The following is an 18,817-nucleotide window of genomic DNA, read 5'->3' as shown; positions in this document are numbered from 1 at the left end:
TATGCATAAATAATATCCTAAGCATTTCAATCATGCATATAATAAAAAAGAGGTCTAAAAAAAGAGTTAATTAACTTCGTGCATGCAATAATTTGAAAAAGATAATCAATATGAAACACATATATATCCAACATGCAATTAAAACATATTTAATGCACATAAGACAACAATAAAAATAACTATTTTTATCAATAAAATGTACATAAAATGCATGATTTTAATGTAAAGAATCAAATAGCCTTCAATTAGGAACAAAAAGTATCCACCAATATCAAGTGGACAACACACTAAGTGTTTTTGTAAGGAACACACTCTCAATACCCATAAAGGGGCACACACAAGAAGGTTTACAATATAAAGAATAAGATTTTATTAAACATCACAAGTATGCAAAAAATGCTTGAAATTTTTATCCATAAACATCTTCCCTAAAAAAAAATGTAGTAAAAGATTAAAAATTTTAAGGACAAATTTTAAAAAAAACCACATAACAAAGAGAATGATATTTGCAAATCAATAATAGTTTGACCACCACAAGCAATCGCTTCACTAGGCCTCCAAACCTCAAACATCAAGTGTATCAATGACTTGAACAAGAGCATATTCATCATGCCACTAAAGGGCCAAAGACACACACGAAGGTGTGTATAAACATCTCTTGTCTACATATAATGACACTTAAAAACAAGTGTATCAACGACTAGAATAAGAGCATAATGCTAACGATGGGCTACAATCACACACGAAAGTATGAATAAACAACTCTTATCTACATATAATGACACTTAGATAGGAGGCATAATAGGAGGAAACACAAAAAGTAAGAGAGCTTGTAATGAAAACACACTAATGTTATCAATAAAATATTAATTTTAATAATCTTTAGAAACACCATGGTTTAAAAAATAGATAGCCATTATAGATAAACAAAGTTACAAGCATCCATAATAACAATGGTCATACAATAAATGAGAGATACAACAATCCAAGCCACACAACGATCATGAATCCTTCACGAAACACAAACTCGAACCAAAGATTCCCAAGACCCAAAGAGACAAAATGCTAAGAATTTCTTGGCTCTGATACCATGTAATTAAATAGTGGAAAGTACAAAAACAATGCCACTAAGGGCTTTACAAGATTATGATTACAAAAGTGCATAGGCACAAACCAATGCCATTAAGGGCTTACAAGTTCGCAATCACAATGTGCATAAACACAAGTCCACTATAAGACAAAATAATAGCCAACAAGGGGAAACAACACAAGCACTAAGTGCATATAAAACATTAAGAAACTAAATAGAAAAACACAAAAATGTGAAAACTATTCATCTTTATTGAGCACAAATGCTTAAGAGAAGCATTAACAAATGAGGGAAAACAAAGCCCTTTTATATTCACATTATTACAAGGGAGAGAGACCAAATGGGAGCTCCCAATAGAGTCATTGAGAGCTACCAAGAGTCATATTTATGACCTCCAACGACTCTATGGTCAAATGACTATAGAGCCCTTGCTTAAAAGGGCAAATTACAAAAAAGAAAAAATAAATAAAAAAGGAAAAACTGTTCCTAATGAACAATCCCTATTACATGAGTAAAATGACAAAAATACCCATAGAGGATATATATATATATATACACACACACACAAGTACATCTTAACAAAAAGATCATCAAGCCTCAATGTAATGGATATTGCCAACTGCAATTATTTGGATGTACAACTGTCTTAGCAAGTTCTTTTTTTTTTTGCATAAATTTGACCCTGTAGGTATGATCTATGTGTTCTGTTTTGTGAGGATCAACATTTGGATCACAGGATTCTAACATGTGGGGGGGTTTCTTCATCATCCAAAAGTCAACTGCCATAAATACTTCTAGGTTTCTTGACTTATGAGAATATATTTTTCCATAAAGAAAACATAATCTATATGTTGTGTTTTTCAAAGAAAACAAAGTCTTTGTGTCAAGAAGTTTTGAAGCATTTTGTGACCATTGATCTTTTTGGATTGCCAGAAAACACACTCACATGTCAGAATCTAGCAATCTAAATGCTGGTCCTTATAAAACAGACCATGTAGATCATATCTACAAGATCAGATCACATTTACCCAGAAAACAAAATAATAATTTGCTAAGTCATTTGTACATCTAAACGATTCTAGAAAATCTCTCTCTCTCTCTCCCTTATATGTCTGTGTGTGTGTGAGAGAGAGAGAGAGAGAGAGAGAGAGAGAGAGAGTATACTGTACCTTCTAGTAGAAATATCCTGTTTCTTCATGATTTCATGATTTTTTTGTGTATTAATCCCTATGGATATGATCTGAATGGTTTGTTTAGTCAAAAACAAGTTTTAGATTTCTGATTGCATTTTATAAGTAGATTTTTTTAAGGGTTTCAAATATCAACTGTCCACGATGCATCAAAATTTTCACAATTGATTGCATCGAAACCACACAATCTGAAGTGCATTTCTTAGTACATGGACCATATTGAATACATTTGTGTGGTCAAATTGATCAATGAAGCTTGCACCTTTGAGTTTCAGCTTTAGAATACAGTATTTTAGTACTTTACAATGTAGCCAATATTTTCCTTATATATATATGTACACTTCCGTTAGATTTCGTGATTTCCTTTTTGTTAATGATCTTGACGTGAATATTTTTATGCTTGTGGTGGAGGTATTTGTCTTACCCCTCTAATAAAAACACAAATTGAAAGTGCAGTAGGATCGAGGCAACGAGCACTAGAGGGGGGGTGAATAGTGCTTTTAAAAATTGTCTGCGGAATATAAACAGATTTTGCAATTTGAAAAGCAAACACACAAAGGAACACAAGAATTTATCCTGATTCGGTCTTTCCCGACCTACATCCAGTCCCCAAGCAAAACCCGCTTGAGATTTTCACTATCAACCTTGTGTAACTATAAGATCATACAGAGCAAATCTGATCCCACTTTCAGTAACACACCTACTGAAAGCAAACAACTCCTTTAAACCAAGGAGTCCTTTTTACAGAAAAATAAGTAACAACTTACAAAACAACCTATGAGCCATTCTTTTGAATGCAAATGACATGCAATTGACTTTTGAGGTTTTAGAAATACTCTACTCACAAATTCACTGTCTCTCAAAGGAATTTGAGTGAAAAACTGAAGTGAAAAATATCACGTGAGTGAGAAAATAAATATGAGTAAAAAACAAAGAGTAATTGATTCAAATTGATTGAATTGAAGTTGTTTTGAGTGTAAAATGCACTCATATTTATAGTTGAAAGTTTCCATACGTTGAGGGTATGAAAGGGTGTCAAAACAGTCCAATTTGAACGATCAAAACGTTTGAAAAATGAAAAGATACGCCTTTTTGAAGTTTCAGGAAAAATGACAAAATTAGTCGACTGAAACAGTAGTTAGTCGACTAATAGTTAGTTATTAGTAGACCGACAATTATCGTCAGTCGACTGATCTGTTTATCGAGCCGTTTGAAAATCTGAAGATTTGAAACTTAGTCGACTAGAGATAAAATTAGTCGACTGATAATATCATCAGTAGACTGAAAAACCTTTGAGTCGACTGCTGCTAAAATCTTCTGAAAAACATACATTCTGTCCGGTCGACTGATAAAAACATTAGTCGACTGCTGCTAAATTTTCAGAAAACACATGTTCTGTCCAGTCGACTGATAAAGTCATTAGTCTACTGCTGCTAAATTTTTCAGAAAACACACCTTATGTCCAGTCGACTGATAAAACCTTCGGTCGACTAATTTGACAAAAATGACTTTTTAGAAAATATGACGCGAAAGGATTAGTCGACTGGTGAGTCTATTGGTCGACTAATAAACACGAAAATTTAAGAAAAGAGTTTTCTAAAAAGATTTTCATGAGGGGTTCTTTTAGAAAAGTTTTTCTAAAGATTTTTTAGGTGAAATGCAATCAAAATATGCACTCTAAGTAAGGCTCTTACAAGAATCTAAGACTATTAATGAATTTAACATTTGCACACTAGTCTTCAAAGATTCTTCATCGAATTCTTCAATGTCTTCATTGCCTTAGCTGAAATGCTGTTAATTTCACTTGCTCATCATCAAAACCTTGTACTTGAAGTATCATGTACGACTTCAGTGGCGTAACAATCTCCCCCTTTTTTATGATGACAAACTTAATTAAAGATGAAGCATTTAGATGCATAGATGGAGATTTTTACTCCCCCTATCAATATGCTGCAAAACATTAAAAGTTAGTACATTTAAAGTACATATATCACATATTGATTGGTTTGCATTTTCATTCATCATGTAAGATCTCCTGTAATTTCAATTTTTATCTTTTTCTCCCCCTTTGTCAGAATAAAAAATACAAGGGCAGAAATAACATAAGCACAATGGAGATACAAGTTTTTTAAAATATTAAAACCCATAAAGTATCAAAGTTTAGTAAAGACAGAACATAAAGATCATAAAAGTGAGTTGAGCAAGTCCTTGATTGCAGTAACATTTTTCTGAATTGAAGAAAGTTGTTGAGTCACATCTTCACGAAAAGTGCGTTGATGCAGCTTCAAAGCTTACAGTCGCTGCAAAAATTCATCATTGTCTTGACTTGTAAAAAATTTCTTTCTTTTTGCTTGAGATGAAGATGTCGCAGAAGATGGTGATGGTTCAGAAATTGATGGTTCAGTAGGATCAGATGGTTTAGTTTGATCAACATTTAAAGGAGGCAGATATTTAATTTTCATTCTTTTAAAAATTGTTTGATCAAAGAACTCCTTTTGCTTAATATATTTTTCATTTGTTAAAGGAACTTTGAAATGTCTGAAAATACGAGTTAGAAGACATCCATAAGGAAGAAATGGTTTTTGTTTCCACAAATTAGTAAAATACACATTGGCCCAATTTACAGAAATATTTTCAAATAAAACATAAAGAGCCGTAGATAGATCTGTGGAATAGTAATCAAAAGAACCAGTTTTAGGTAGAACATTGTGGGCAAGGATTCATCCAGCAATGCGTGCACGAGTTTGAAGATTAGTATTTTTGAAAGGAGGGCAGTGAGGTGCTCCTGGAAGAAGAATTTGTTCAAAAATTCTCTCATCATTCAGTTCAACAGTATTGAAAAGAGTGTCTGAAGATGGAATTTCTAGGATTTCTCCAAGTAGTTTATAATCAAACTCGATTTCAACATCACGAACAAGAGAGGACAAAACTCCAGTTTCATGATCAAAATGTAAATTCGTATAAAACAAGTGAATAAAAAAAGGATAGTGAAGAGTATCTGCACATGCATCAAAAAGATGTGAAATTCCTGGAAATAATTCTCTTATTTTGTAACGAGAAAACAGGTGAAACAATACATTTCGGCCTGGTAAAATAGGTAGTGCAGAAATCGATCCAAAAGTATCATATAAAAGAGGATTTTAAAGTAATCTGAGAGAAAATCCATGTCTTGAAGGTGTAAGAGGAAGAGAACCTAAACCTTTTGCAGATGCAGACTTCGAACAAGGCATGGTAAAAAAAAACAGATTCACCTAAAAAAAATAGTTGCAGAGAATGATATTGACTTCCAAATGACGTCCGGCAGAAGGAAGATATTGTCCGGCGTCGTGCAACAGAAATAGAGGATACGGTGGCTGACGACGGGTGAGAAGGCTGCCACAAGGGGATTCCGGCGATGACTGAAGATACACGTCACAGCAAGAGGATTCCGGCGAGATCTGAAGATGCGTCGTTTACTGCAAGAGGATTCCGGCGTTCCCTATCACGGCCAGAAAATTCCGGCGTCTCCCTGTCACGGCAAGAAAATCCCGGCGAGGATAGGTTCGAACGACACTCCGAGGGTTTTTCGGAAGAGAGAGAGGGTTTCGTTCCTTAAAAAAAAAAACGAAAAGGTGCAAAAGTGAAACAATGCCAAAAAAAAAAAACGGGTGTTTTAAAAAAAATCCAAGGGGTATCGGGTCCCTTCAGTTAAAATTTTTTAAAAAATTTTTAGTCGACTAAAATTTTATCGGTCGACTAAGAATGGTGCGATTCATTTTAAAAATTTTAAAACATCAGTCGACTAGAAATTTTATCGGTCGACTAATATAGTGCGATTTTGAGATTTTGTTCAAAAATCAACATTTTTATGAATCCAAAAACGAGCAAATGCCTAGTTCTCTCCTAATTCTCATAAAATATTCATTTTTAAGTGGTTTAGTGAAGATATCGGCATGTTGTTCTTTAGTGGAAATAAAATTTAACGAAATATCTCCTTTTAACACATGATCTCTTAAGAAATGATGTCTAATTTCAATATGCTTAGTTCTTGAGTGCTGAACAGGATTTTTCGAAACATTTATAGCACTAGTGTTATCACAATAAATAGTTGTTGTGGAGTAATTCAAACCAAAATCTTTTAAGGTCTGTTGCCGCTATATATTCTACTTCAGTTGTTGAGAGTGACACTGAATTTTGCTTTTTACTAAACCAAGAGACTAAGGAATTTCCTAAGAAATGACAAGTTCCGCTAGTACTCTTGCGATCAGTTTTACTTCCTGCAAAATCTGCATCACTATATGAAACTAAAACAAAGGAAGATGATTTTGGGTAAAACAAACCGAAATCTGAAGTATCTTTCAAATAACGAAGAATTTGTTTTACTGTAGTTAAATGAGATTCCTTTGGATTAACTTGAAATCTTGCACACATACAAACACTAAACATTATATCAGGTCGACTAGCAGTTAAGTATAATAGAGATCCGATCATACCTCTGTAGAGCTTAGTATCTACACTTTTACCATTTTCATCTTTATCAAGAGAAGTAGTTGTACTCATAGGATTTCTTCTTGATTTCGATGAGTCCATCCCAAATCTCTTGAGAAGTTCTTTTGTATACTTAGCCTGATAGATGAAGATTCCTTCTTCAGTTTGCTTTATTTGAAGTCTAAGGAAGTAGTTTAATTCGCCCATCAAGCTCATTTCAAACTCTTCCTGCATAGCTTTAGCAAATTCTTTACAAAGAGAATCATTAGTAGAACCAAATATTATGTCATCAACATAAATTTGCACAATAAGAATATCTGAATTAAGATTTTTAATAAATAAAGTGGAGTCTACCCGACCAATGGAAAAACCAGATTGTTTTAGAAAATTTCGTAGTCTTTCATACCACGCTCTTGGTGTTTGTTTAAGTTCATACAAAGCTCTTTTTAATTTGTAGACTTTTTCTGGATATTTCTCATTTTCAAAGCCTGGAGGTTGCTCTACATAAACTTCTTCATTAATGTGTCCATTTAAGAATGCACTCTTAACATCAATTTGATATAACTTGAAGTTCATGTAACTAGCAAAAGCAAGCATCATACGAATTGGCTCCAATCGAGCCACTGGTGCATAGGTTTCATCAAAATCTATGCCTTCTTCTTGATTATAGCCTTGTGCTACTAGCCTTGCTTTGTTACGAATGACTTCACCATTTTTGTCCAGCTTATTTCGGAAGACCCATCTTGTTCCAATTACTGGATGATCCTTTGGTCTATCAACTAGATCCCAAACATCATTCCTAGTAAATTGGTTAAGTTCTTTAGACATGGCCAAAAGCCAAAATTCATCATCACAAGCCTCATTGATATTCTTTGGTTCTATTTTAGATATAAAAGCAACATTTGCAATATATTTTTCTAATTGCCTTCTAATTTGGACACCACTCTTTATTTCTCCAATAACTTGTTCATGTGGATGATTGAGAACTTCTTTCCAAACTGGTTGAAGAAGAATATTTTCTTGAGAAGTATTCTCTATCAAGGGTTCTTCTTGAAGTATTACTTCTTCTCATTCGCTTAGAGGTATAACCCGCTCATAATTCTCATCAAATGCTACATGTAAAGATTCTTCAATGCAAGATGTTCTTTTATTAAAAATACGATAAGCTTTACTTCTAGAAGAATATCCAAGAAATATTGATTCATCTTATTTTGAATCAAACTTATTAAGATCATCTTTGGTATTTAACAAGAAACATTTACTATCAAAAATTTTGAAATATGAGATCTTTGGTATACGATCATAATACAATTCAAAACATGTTTTATGTAAGATTGGTCGAATAAGAACACAGTTTAAAACATAACATGTTGTATTTATTGCTTCAGCCCAAAAGTATTTTGGTAAATTTTTATCTTGAAGCATGGTTCTAGCACATTCTTGTAAAGTTCTATTCTTTCTTTCAACAACTCCATTTTGTGGAGCCGCTCTAGGAAAAGCAAAGTTGTGAGATATACCATGTAAATCACAATACTTTAGAAAAGATTCATTTTCAAATTCACCACCATGATCACTACGAATTTTAATTATAGATGTAGATTTTTCATTTGTAATTCTTCTACAAAATTTAGAAAATTCAGAAAAAGCATCAATTTTGCTTTTTAGAAAAATCACCCATGTAAATCGAGAATAATCATCTACTATAACAAAAGCATACTTGCTATCATTCAAACTTTGAATTCTAGATGGTCCAAATAGATCTAAATGTAAAAGTTCAAGATGACGTTTTGTTGAAACTATATTTTTTGCTTTAAAAGAACTCTTGATTTGTTTACCCCTTTCGCAAGCATCACATAAGTGATCTTTCTTATATGGTATTCTAGGTAGGCCTCTTACAATATCATTCTTGGATAACTTGGAAATAATTTTAAAGTTAACATGTCCAAGTCTCTTGTGCCATAACCATTGAATTTCATTTGAAACAATAAGACATTTTTCATTAAAAGTGGGTAACTCATCTAGATAAAGTTCATACACATTGTTCCTTCTTTTACCTTTAAAAATGATCTTTTTAGATTGAAAATCAGAAATTAAGCATAAATCATTTTAAAAAGAAACATGAAAACCTTTATCACATAATTGACTAATAGATAATAAATTATGCATTAAACCATATACTAAAAGAACATTTTCTATCAGGGGAAATTTTGGATTACCAATATTACCAATACCTATTACTTTTCCCTTGTTATTGTCACCAAAGGTGACGGTTCCTCCATTCTTATTTTGAAGGGTGGAAAATAACTCCGGCCTTCCAGTCATATGTTTGGAACAACCACTGTCCAATATCCATTTGCTCCTTATATTGTGTACCTACAACAAAATTAGAAGACAGAGCATTTGACCCCTTTTTATTTTTGGGTCTATGAGAGTTAGTCTTAGGAACCCATATCCATTTGGATTTTGGTTTCCTTTGATAAAAAGTATTCTTTCTATAACAAGCTTTAACATTTCTAGAGTAATCATGTCTAGGCTTATAAGCATTATAAGTTCCATGATTAGATGCATTTCTACTAGAAAATTTAGTTCTTTGAACAAATGGTTGAGAATATTGTCTTTGATTTTTCACAACATAGTTTGGTCTATTTTGAATATCAAAGAAACTATATCCCAATCCGGTTTTATTAACCGAGCATCTTTGAGAACCAAGAAGTCTTTCTAGATTCTCTTGACCATTTGTGAATTTGGTCACTATAGAAAGAAGATCATTTGATTTTTCTTTTAGACTAGTTATTTTTTTTGTAAGAGATTGGTTCTAATTCCAATTTCTTTTATCTCAAATGCTTGGCAAGAATTTTCCTTCTTGAGATCTTATATCTCAAGTAATACTTTATTTTGAGAGTCAAGAGTTAAATTTTCAGTTTTTAACTCTTTATTTTTAGAACTTAGACTCTTAAATTTAGCATATAAATCATTAAATGCTTCTAATAACTCATCATAGTCAAATTGACTTACCGAATCTTCTTGTGCTACAAAACACATGTTGGCGACTTCTTCATCGGAAGAGGAGTCACTATCATCCCAACATGCTTGAAATGCCTTTTTCTTCTTGAATTGGTCCTTGAGCTTAATTTTGAGAGGAGGACAATCTTTCTTGATATGTCCAGCCTTTTTGCAATTAAAACACTTGACTTCATTGGGATCCGCTTTCTTTACCTTTCTTTGAAATCTTCCCTTTTTGATGAATCTTCTGAATTGCCTTGTGATGAGGGCAATATCTTCATCTTCATCTTCTTCTGAATTTTCAGAGTCAGAAGTAGCCTTAAAAGCAAGAGATTTCTTCTTAGGTTCTTCTTCTTGTCTGTCTTGAAGTTGGACTTCATATGCCATTAGGTTACCAACCAAATCTTCAAGAGTGAGAGTGTTTAAATCATTTGCCTCTTCAATAGCAGTGGTTTTTCTCTCCCATTCAGGAGTTAAACATCTTAGGATCTTTCTGACTAAATCCATATGTGAATATTCCAAGGGATTTCAGAGTGTTAGTTATATCGGTCATTCTTGTTACCATGTCCGATATAGATTCATTTTGCTTCATTTTAAACAATTCAAATTTATGAACTAAAGAAGCAATTTTAGATTCCTTTACCTTTGATGTACCTTCGTGAGTCACGAGAAGAGTATGCTAGATTTCATTTGCTGTAGAGTATTGAGAGATACGATTGAACTCTACCTTGTCAACGACACAATACAATGCATTCATCGCCTTGACATTAAGTGAAGCAGTCTTCTTCTGTTCATCATTCCATCGGCTGAAATCAGTTGATGGAGTTTGGTATTTATCTGAAACAACTCTCCAAATATCGAGATCCATGAATTGTAAGAATATTGTCATTCTCACTTTCCAGTATCCATAGTTTGTTCCGTCAAAGAGAGGAGGACGAATAGAGGAGCATCCTTCTTTGTGCTGAGATGTTGTAGTTGTCATGCTAGATGATGATCAAATCAAAATAATAACCAACCTGCTCTAATACCAAATGAAAGTGCAGTAGGATCGAGGTAACGAGCACTAGAGGGGGTGAATAGTGCTTTTAAAAATTGTCTGCGGAATATAAACGGATTTTGCAATTTGAAAAGCAAACACACAAGGGAACACAAGAATTTATCCTGGTTCGGTCTTTCCCGACCTACATCCAGTCCCCAAGCAAAACCCGCTTCAGATTTCCACTATCAACCTTGTGTAACTACAAGATTATACAGACCAAATCTGATCCCACTTTCAGTAACACACCTACTGAAAGCAAACAACTCTTTTAAACCAAGGAGTCCTTTTTACAGAAAAATAAGTAACAACTTACAAAACAACCTATGAGCCCTTCTTTTGAATGCAAATGAGATGCAATTGGCTTTTGAGGTTTTAGAAATACTCTACTCACGAATTCACTGTCTCTCAAAGGAATTTGAGTGAAAAACTGAAGTTAAAAATATCACGTGAGTGAGAAAATGAATATGAGTAAAAAACAAAGAGTAATTGATTCAAATTGATTGAATTGAAGTTGTTTTGAGTGTAAAATGCACTCATATTTATAGTTGAAAGTTTTCATACGTTGAGGGTATGAAAGGGTGTCAAAACAGTCCAATTTGAACGATCAAAACGTTTGAAAAATGAAAAGACACGCCTTTTTGAAGTTTCAGGAAAAACGACAAAATTAGTCGACTGAAACAGTAGTTAGTCGACTAATAGTTAGTTATTAGTAGACTGACAATTATCGTCGGTCGACTGATCTGTTTATCGAGCCGTTTGAAAATCTGAAGATTTGAAACTTAGTCGATTAGAGATAAAATTAGTCGACTGATAATATCATCAGTAGACTGAAAAACCTTTCAGTCGACTGCTGCTAAAATCTTCTGAAAAACATACATTCTGTCCGGTCGACTGTTAAAAACATTAGTCGACTGCTGTTAAATTTTTAGAAAACACATGTTCTGTCCAGTCGACTGATAAAGTCATTAGTCGACTGCTGTTAAATTTTTCAGAAAACACACATTATGTCCAGTCGACTGATAAAACCTTCTGTCGACTAATTTGACAAAAATGACTTTTTAGAAAATATGGTGCGAAACGATTAGTTGATTGGTGAGTCTATTGGTCGACTAATAAACACGAAAATTTTAAAAAAAAGGTTTTTAAAAAAGATTTTCATGAGGGGTTCTTTTAGAAAAGTTTTTCTAAAGACTTTTTAGGTGAAATGCAATCGAAATATGCACTCTAAGTAAAGCTCTTACATGAATCTAAGACTTTTAATGAATTTAACATTTGCACACTAGTCTTCAAAGATTCTTCATCAAATTCTTCAATGTCTTCATTGCCTTAGCTGAAATGCAGTTAATTTCACTTGCTCATCATCAAAACCTTGTACTTGAAGTATCATGTATGGCTTCAGTGGCGTAACACAAATTTGTAATCAATGAATCATATAATTTTGCACACCCTGCGCCCTATCCTTTTACTAAATTTGTGCACATGCTGTGTCCATATTTCTGTCAGTGTCACAGTTTCTAGTTATGTAGTTATTGGCTTGCCTTTAGAACTGAAGGATATATGGTAGAAAAGTGTGAAGGTGGGAAGCTATTTATGAAGCAGAATTAAGAAAGATAACTCTTCAACATATGACGAACTAGGACGCTTAAAACCTTAGGAGATTTTTTGGGTGAGGAAAAGGAAATGACTTGGTTGCGGAATAAATATCATGTGTGCTTAAAATGAAGTTGCATTTTGGTTCCACAACTTGAAAAATAATTGCAGTATATATATGTATGTATATACATGAGATGGGTGTATCATCAAACACCCATCTCGTCCGAGGAATGTGCGCCCTTGGTCGCGCAGCACACATTTTTTTTTTTTTATGTTTTGGGACTTTTAGCAGATGTCCTGGACTGCCGCTAAAGGTCGGGTTTCTGCCAGACCTTTAGTGGCTGCTAAATGTAAAAAAAAAAGCAAAAAACAAACAGATGTGCTGGGTGCATCCGATGTTACTCTCAATGTGTGTATATATAATGAGAGAGAGAGAGAGAGAGAGAGAGAGAGAGAGAGAGAGAGAGAGAGAGATTATTTCAAATTGTTTTTGGATTTGAATCATATTCAGATTAATATTGTAAGTCGGATCAGATACAATTTCAGACCAAGCCTATATAGTTGGATCTGGTTCAGGTTCAGCGTTGGATTATGATATACTGTACGCATTTCGGATTCTGTTTGTATCTGAAATAATCCAACCTGAAACCGATCTAGTTTCATGGCTACATATACCAATAGGCGCAAATATTATTGTTTGCTTCCCATGTTTCTCCAATAATTTGTGTTTGTTCCTTATTACATGATAATTCAGAGTGTTTTTTTGTACTGATTTAGTAGTCAGTGTCTCATGCACTGAATCATTTGATGGAGCCTCAAGAGCATGAAAGATGAACTTTGGTTGTTGATGAGCATGACATGTGCCTTACCTAGGGCTCCCTTGGTGAACGTTTTGATGGAGCTTTTTGAACTTGAAAGCTGGGTTTTGGTGGTTGCTGGTGAGCAAGATATATGCCCTACCAATCTGTTAGGCTCACTTGGTGAACTTTTTGATGGAGCTTTTAGTGCTTGAAAGCTGAATTTTGGTGGTTATTGGTGGGCATAATATATGCCTGCTTAGGCTCACTTGGTGAACTTTTGACAGCATAGTATTCAGTGTACTATAGTTGAATGTGATCGGCAATGGCTATCACTTGATAATGTAAAGGCTTCAACATCAACAGGAGGTACAGAACAAATAATTAAGGAAATTATTTATTGTATTTCAAAAGGTATATTTCAGATATGTCACAATTTATGCATGCTCTGCATTGAATAATTAGATACTGAAAATTTTGACTAAAATGAGAGGTTATCGAATACACGTGCTCACAGAAACATATAACTTGTGAACCATACAACCAAATGTGAATATCATGCTGACATGGACTACCAAGGTCAGCTTCCTGGTTGCTAACAATCAACCACCATTGGAAAAAAGGTCCATGTATCATCTGCATAATTTGGTGATGATTTAGTACAGGTAGGGGTGGGCATTGGGCCGGGCCCGTTTACTAACGGTCTGGGTTTTGGCCCCGTTCTTAACGGGCTCGGGTTTGAAGAGAAACCCATGGCCCAGCCCATTGACCCAATGGGCCAATGTGAAGCGGCCGACCGGGCCGGGTCCGGTCCGGTCCGGTCCAGCCCAATCCTAAAATGCATAAATGCTTGACTGAAATTATGGGTTAATGAGAGAATATCAAGTTCCTATGCAACTAATTCCTAATTAGTGCAACCAATTAGGTAAACAGTTATAGTTAACAAATAGCAAGTTCCCATGCAACTAATTAGGTAAATAATAATAATTATTCAAGTTACCATGTAATAGTTAATTTTTAATTTGTTTATATTTATAAAAAATTAATAAATAACTCAGGCCCATCGGGCCCGCCTGGTAGCCAGTGGGCCAGCCCGAGCCCAGCCCACATATATAACGGGCTGGGTTTCGGCCTGGTACCTAACGGGCCTGGGCCTAAAATCATGGCCCAAACCCGGCCCATGTCGGGCCGGGTCGGCTTGGCCCGTTGGGCCGCCGGGCTGGTTGCCCACTCCTTTTTTGTATGTTATTTTCATATAATGAGAAGGGAACACGATCTCCCCATTGGGAATCGTTGGAATAGAAGAAACAGCAACCTCATTCACTTCTATAGAAAAGAAAGTCTAAATATCACAAACCACATGATACGAAGAACCCAAAAAAAACTGCCAAAATCTCATATTTCGCACCTACCACAAAAATATCATTCAAACTCAAATCATTATTCTTATAGATTAACAAATTGGCAGAGATGGACAAAATATCAAAATCCTATGTCACAGGGACTCTCCAACTAGGTGCGTCGCACCCGCACCTGATGCGGTCAACCTGACCCTGGGTGCAGTCAACGCACCCAGGGTCATTTCTGTCCAACTTTTGGACTTTATATATATATATATATATATATATATATATATATATATATATATATATATATATATATATATATATATATATATACCCGCACCCAAGTTTTTTGAAAGTGCTGCACACCCGCACCCACACCCATGTGACATAGTCAAAAACATAAAGAATAAAAAAGACCCTAAGCAATGCATGAGAAAACAATCCTTGATGGGTATCATCAACCGTGGAGAGAGAGAGAGAGAGAGAGAGAGAGAGAGAGAGAGAGAGAGAGAGAGAGAGAGAGAGAGTTAATGGAAGGCTATGTCACATAGGTGCAGGTGTGAAGGGTGCAACACTGCAATTTTAAAAAACTTGGGTGCGGGGGTGCAGATTTATAAATATAAATATAAATATTTATATTTATATATTTACATGCATATGTATATATATATATGTGTGTGTGTGTGTAATATAGATAAAGTTGGACTTGGTTAGGGTTAATGGTGTCCAAATTCGAACAAAAATGGACCCCAATAAGGTTGACCACACTTGATATTACAAAAGGTGTCCTAGTGTCCACCTGCACCAATGCCAGTGGGACATGGGTGTGTTGCCCTTTGAGAAGTATCCATGTTACATAGATGGAAGGCCAAAGGTGGCATTGGGGAGAGGAAGAGATGCCAAAGGTGATGTTGGCAGAGAGAGAGAGAGAGAGAGAGAGAGAGAGAGAGAGAGAGAGAGAGAGAGAGAGAGAGAGGCATTAAATACCATTGGCAGGAATAGGATTTGCAAGTGTGAGGGTACATGAAAGGTCATGTGACTTTTGAGAGAGAGAGAGAGAGCAAGGGAGAGTTTAATGGGGAAAACCGAATAAATATGGCATGGGTTTATTGTGTAAGAGAGAGTGCTTTAATTAGGGAAGGTAAACATGTATTATGTAGCACTTAAGGAGTGTTGAAATTCACTAAATTCCTATTGATTGAGAAGTTGTTCGTTCATTTTGAAGTTTGGGCATCTTCCCAAAGATTGGGCTATATATATATATATATATGATGGTTCTGTTACCATGATACAATACAGTGTTACACACTCTTGTTTGTATAAATCTAACCACCAAATGGTAAATTTAACCGTACAGATGCATTTAGAATGGTTTATTTACTATGTTAGAAGGTTTTATCATGTCTAATATATCATTTAATCATATTTTTGAGACACTGAAAATCAACTCCTCACAATTCATGAAAATAAGGAGAAATGATATAAAACATCATATTTCAGTCAACTTTAACACATGGAAATAGTAAACAGAACATGTTAAACATGAGCCAAGGGTTAGCTTTTGCATTTGGAGCTTAGATCTATGAAAATAAAGTGTAAAAACATAGAAGCACCTATATATATATGTATATATATATGCTACAATTGATTGTACCTACAATTGAGTTGGAATCTCATGATGCTAGTTGTTTTGACTCAATCTAACCTCGTAGATTTAGTAGAAATCGAATCTTGGATCATGTTTTTTCGACAAAAAACATGTTTTTATGAGTCGGAAAAAAATCCATACATTCATAACTGTTGATTTTTGGATTGTTGGTTCAAATCAAATCGGATGGCATCGAGCCGGAAAACATGTATACAGGTCGGATTCCAGCGATCTAAAAGCCGGTTCCCACTAAATAAAACATGTAGATGTGACCAAAAAACCAAAAAAAAGCGGAGCAATTGCTTTGCTAAGTTGATTGTATTTACAATCTACTGTGGCAAAGTTTAACCCAGCCTACCACGATTGTAGCAAATATAGATCCTATACACGTGCACACACACACACACACGTGTATGTATGTACATATGGATTTTGTATGCTGGATATTCTATACTCTGGTTCAACTCCTTTCCTGTAATTTTATTATGGGGATACGTTAGAAATGAAGTTATTGGCTTTACACATTTCTTATTAGTTTCATTCGAAGCATAACTCTTTGATGTTTGTCACGTGGAGCTCCTTTTTGGTGGAATTTGTTCACTGGTAGGACGAATACTGTGCTATGTTTTCCTTGAATCTTGTTTTAAGAATGTCACGTTCTGCTCCAGGAAAGAAATCTCTGAGCTTCAAAACAAGGAAATGGAGATGAAAAAGGCAGCCGCTAGAGGCAGCAAAGCTGAACAGAAGGCCAGGAAGAAGCAGGTAGAGGAGGAGATTTCTAGACTTTCTTCAAAACTCAGTGCCAGGCACTCACAGGAACTTGCATCTTTGGGCTACAAAAGCAAGGAAGGTACTGAGACCAGCAGCATTGACAGTCTGGTGAGGGCCATAGCAGGTGTTTCTGTCAATAATAGTCATGCTGATTCTGCCAAACCTAGCAAGACTTTAAGGCGGAAAGAGAAAAGGGCCCAGCAAGAAGCAGCACGGGAGCAGCGAATACAAGAAGAGCAGAGCAACATTATCAGTGACCGGATGATTGAGAATGAAAAATTGGAGAAAAAACTCGAGCCGCTAGGCCTGACCACAAATGAAATCAAGCCAGATGGTCACTGCCTTTACCGAGCTGTGGAGGATCAACTCTCACTGCATGGCAGTTCCTTCAGATACACATACCAAGAACTTCGAGTAATGTCTGCAGCGTATATGAGGGAGCATGTGGCAGAGTTCCTCCCATTTTTCCTTTCGGAGAATAAGTTAGAAACAAGTTCTGAGGGTTCACTCTCTGAGAAATTTGACAAATACTGTACCGAAGTGGAGTCAACAGCAGCTTGGGGAGGGCAACTTGAACTCAGTGCGCTCATGCATTGTTTGAGAAAACACATCATCATATTTTCTGGGTCTTTTCCTGATGTTGAGATGGGAAGGGAGTATAAAACAGATGGGAGCGAGTCCTCTAACCCAAGCATCATGTTGTCATATCACAAGCATGCTTTCGGTCTCGGTGAGCACTATAATTCGGTTGTCCCCATCTCTATTGGATAAACTTAATTCCCTTGAACCATCGTCTTTCTTCTTCTCACATGTTATGTATTTTTGTTATATGTCATCCCATGAGCATATTTTTGGCATTCAGTGGGTCAAAAAAGAGATGTATGATGCTATATAAGGATTAAAATTGCATTAGACAATGTAGAAGTTTTGTAGCTTGCAAAAGGTCTATTTGCTTTCACATACTGTTTTTTGTTGCTTTTAGACAATCAGGTTTTATTAGGTTTGGTAGACCATGTGCCATAGCATGATCCATTTAAACAAGCATTCTATGAGTTGTATTCTTCTGTCTTATCATATGGGAATGCAAATTGATTTTTCTTGTGGGGTATGATTCAAATATGAAGTTTGCTTTAAGGAGCTTCTAGTGGAGAACAGATCCAGTGTTGCAGGCCTGATTAATGTCAAATTCTTCGAGTCACTGAACATAACATCAATTTCTCTAAAACACTGGTATGTTCACATTTTTAGGAAGACAATTGTTATTACTTATAGCGATACAAGCTATTTTTGAAATTCAATTTTTTTAGCGATTTCAAATTAAAATCATTGTTAATTTTATCATTTTTTAAATCACTGATCTGTGCAATGCCTAGGAAAAAAGACGTTTTTAACAATGACTACGGATACAGTAGGACTGGGAAACTGAGGCAAGTTGCTCATGGCCTGGCTCATGTTTGGCTCGTAAACAGATCATTCGAACTGGGCGTGAAAGCCAAACTTGAACAAAAAGTTTGCGTCTCAGCTGGGCTTGTGTAGGTTCGTTAACTAGTAATAAATATAGTTTACATATGGTTCATATCATAGTGTTTGTGTCCAATATCTTGGAAGCAACAGGACAGTTCAAATCCTATTGCTTACAACTTTGAAACAGTGTATTTATTTTGTAAATGAGCCAGTTTGATTTGGCTTGGTGGGTTTAGAGTCCAATTCCACAGTTTCAGCATGACTTTTTTTTGGTAAACGAGCCAGCTCATGCTTGGCTCAGTTAGCTCTGGCTTGCCATGAGTACCAGCTTGGCTTAGCTCGCGACAAGAATGAACTGAGCATGAGTGTCCTCTGGTTTGGCTCCTTTACCAGCCTGCAAGCCTGAGCT

The 18,817-nt window shown here is 35.2% G+C and overlaps 1 protein-coding gene across 1 annotated transcript in view; it reads left to right on the top strand.

Annotated features, from left to right (window-relative positions):
- Nucleotides 1-17,902, top strand: part of LOC149830429 (OVARIAN TUMOR DOMAIN-containing deubiquitinating enzyme 5-like) — a 28,498-nt gene extending 10,596 nt beyond the window's left edge. The window contains exon 4 of the mRNA XM_090015810.1: nt 16,842-17,902. Coding sequence (XP_089871936.1) covers nt 16,842-17,715 — 874 coding nt within the window. The 3' untranslated portion in view covers nt 17,716-17,902. The remainder of the gene's footprint in view (nt 1-16,841) is intronic.
- The last annotated feature ends 915 nt before the right edge of the window (nt 17,903-18,817 follow it).

The sequence above is a fragment of the Nuphar pumila genome, chromosome 8 (genome assembly GCF_984573655.1).
Source record: "Nuphar pumila chromosome 8, dmNupPumi1.hap1.1, whole genome shotgun sequence".
Classification (NCBI taxonomy): Eukaryota; Viridiplantae; Streptophyta; class Magnoliopsida; order Nymphaeales; family Nymphaeaceae; genus Nuphar; species Nuphar pumila.
The sequence above is the reverse complement of the archived record's forward strand: the minus strand, read 5'-3'. Positions and strand labels throughout refer to the sequence as shown.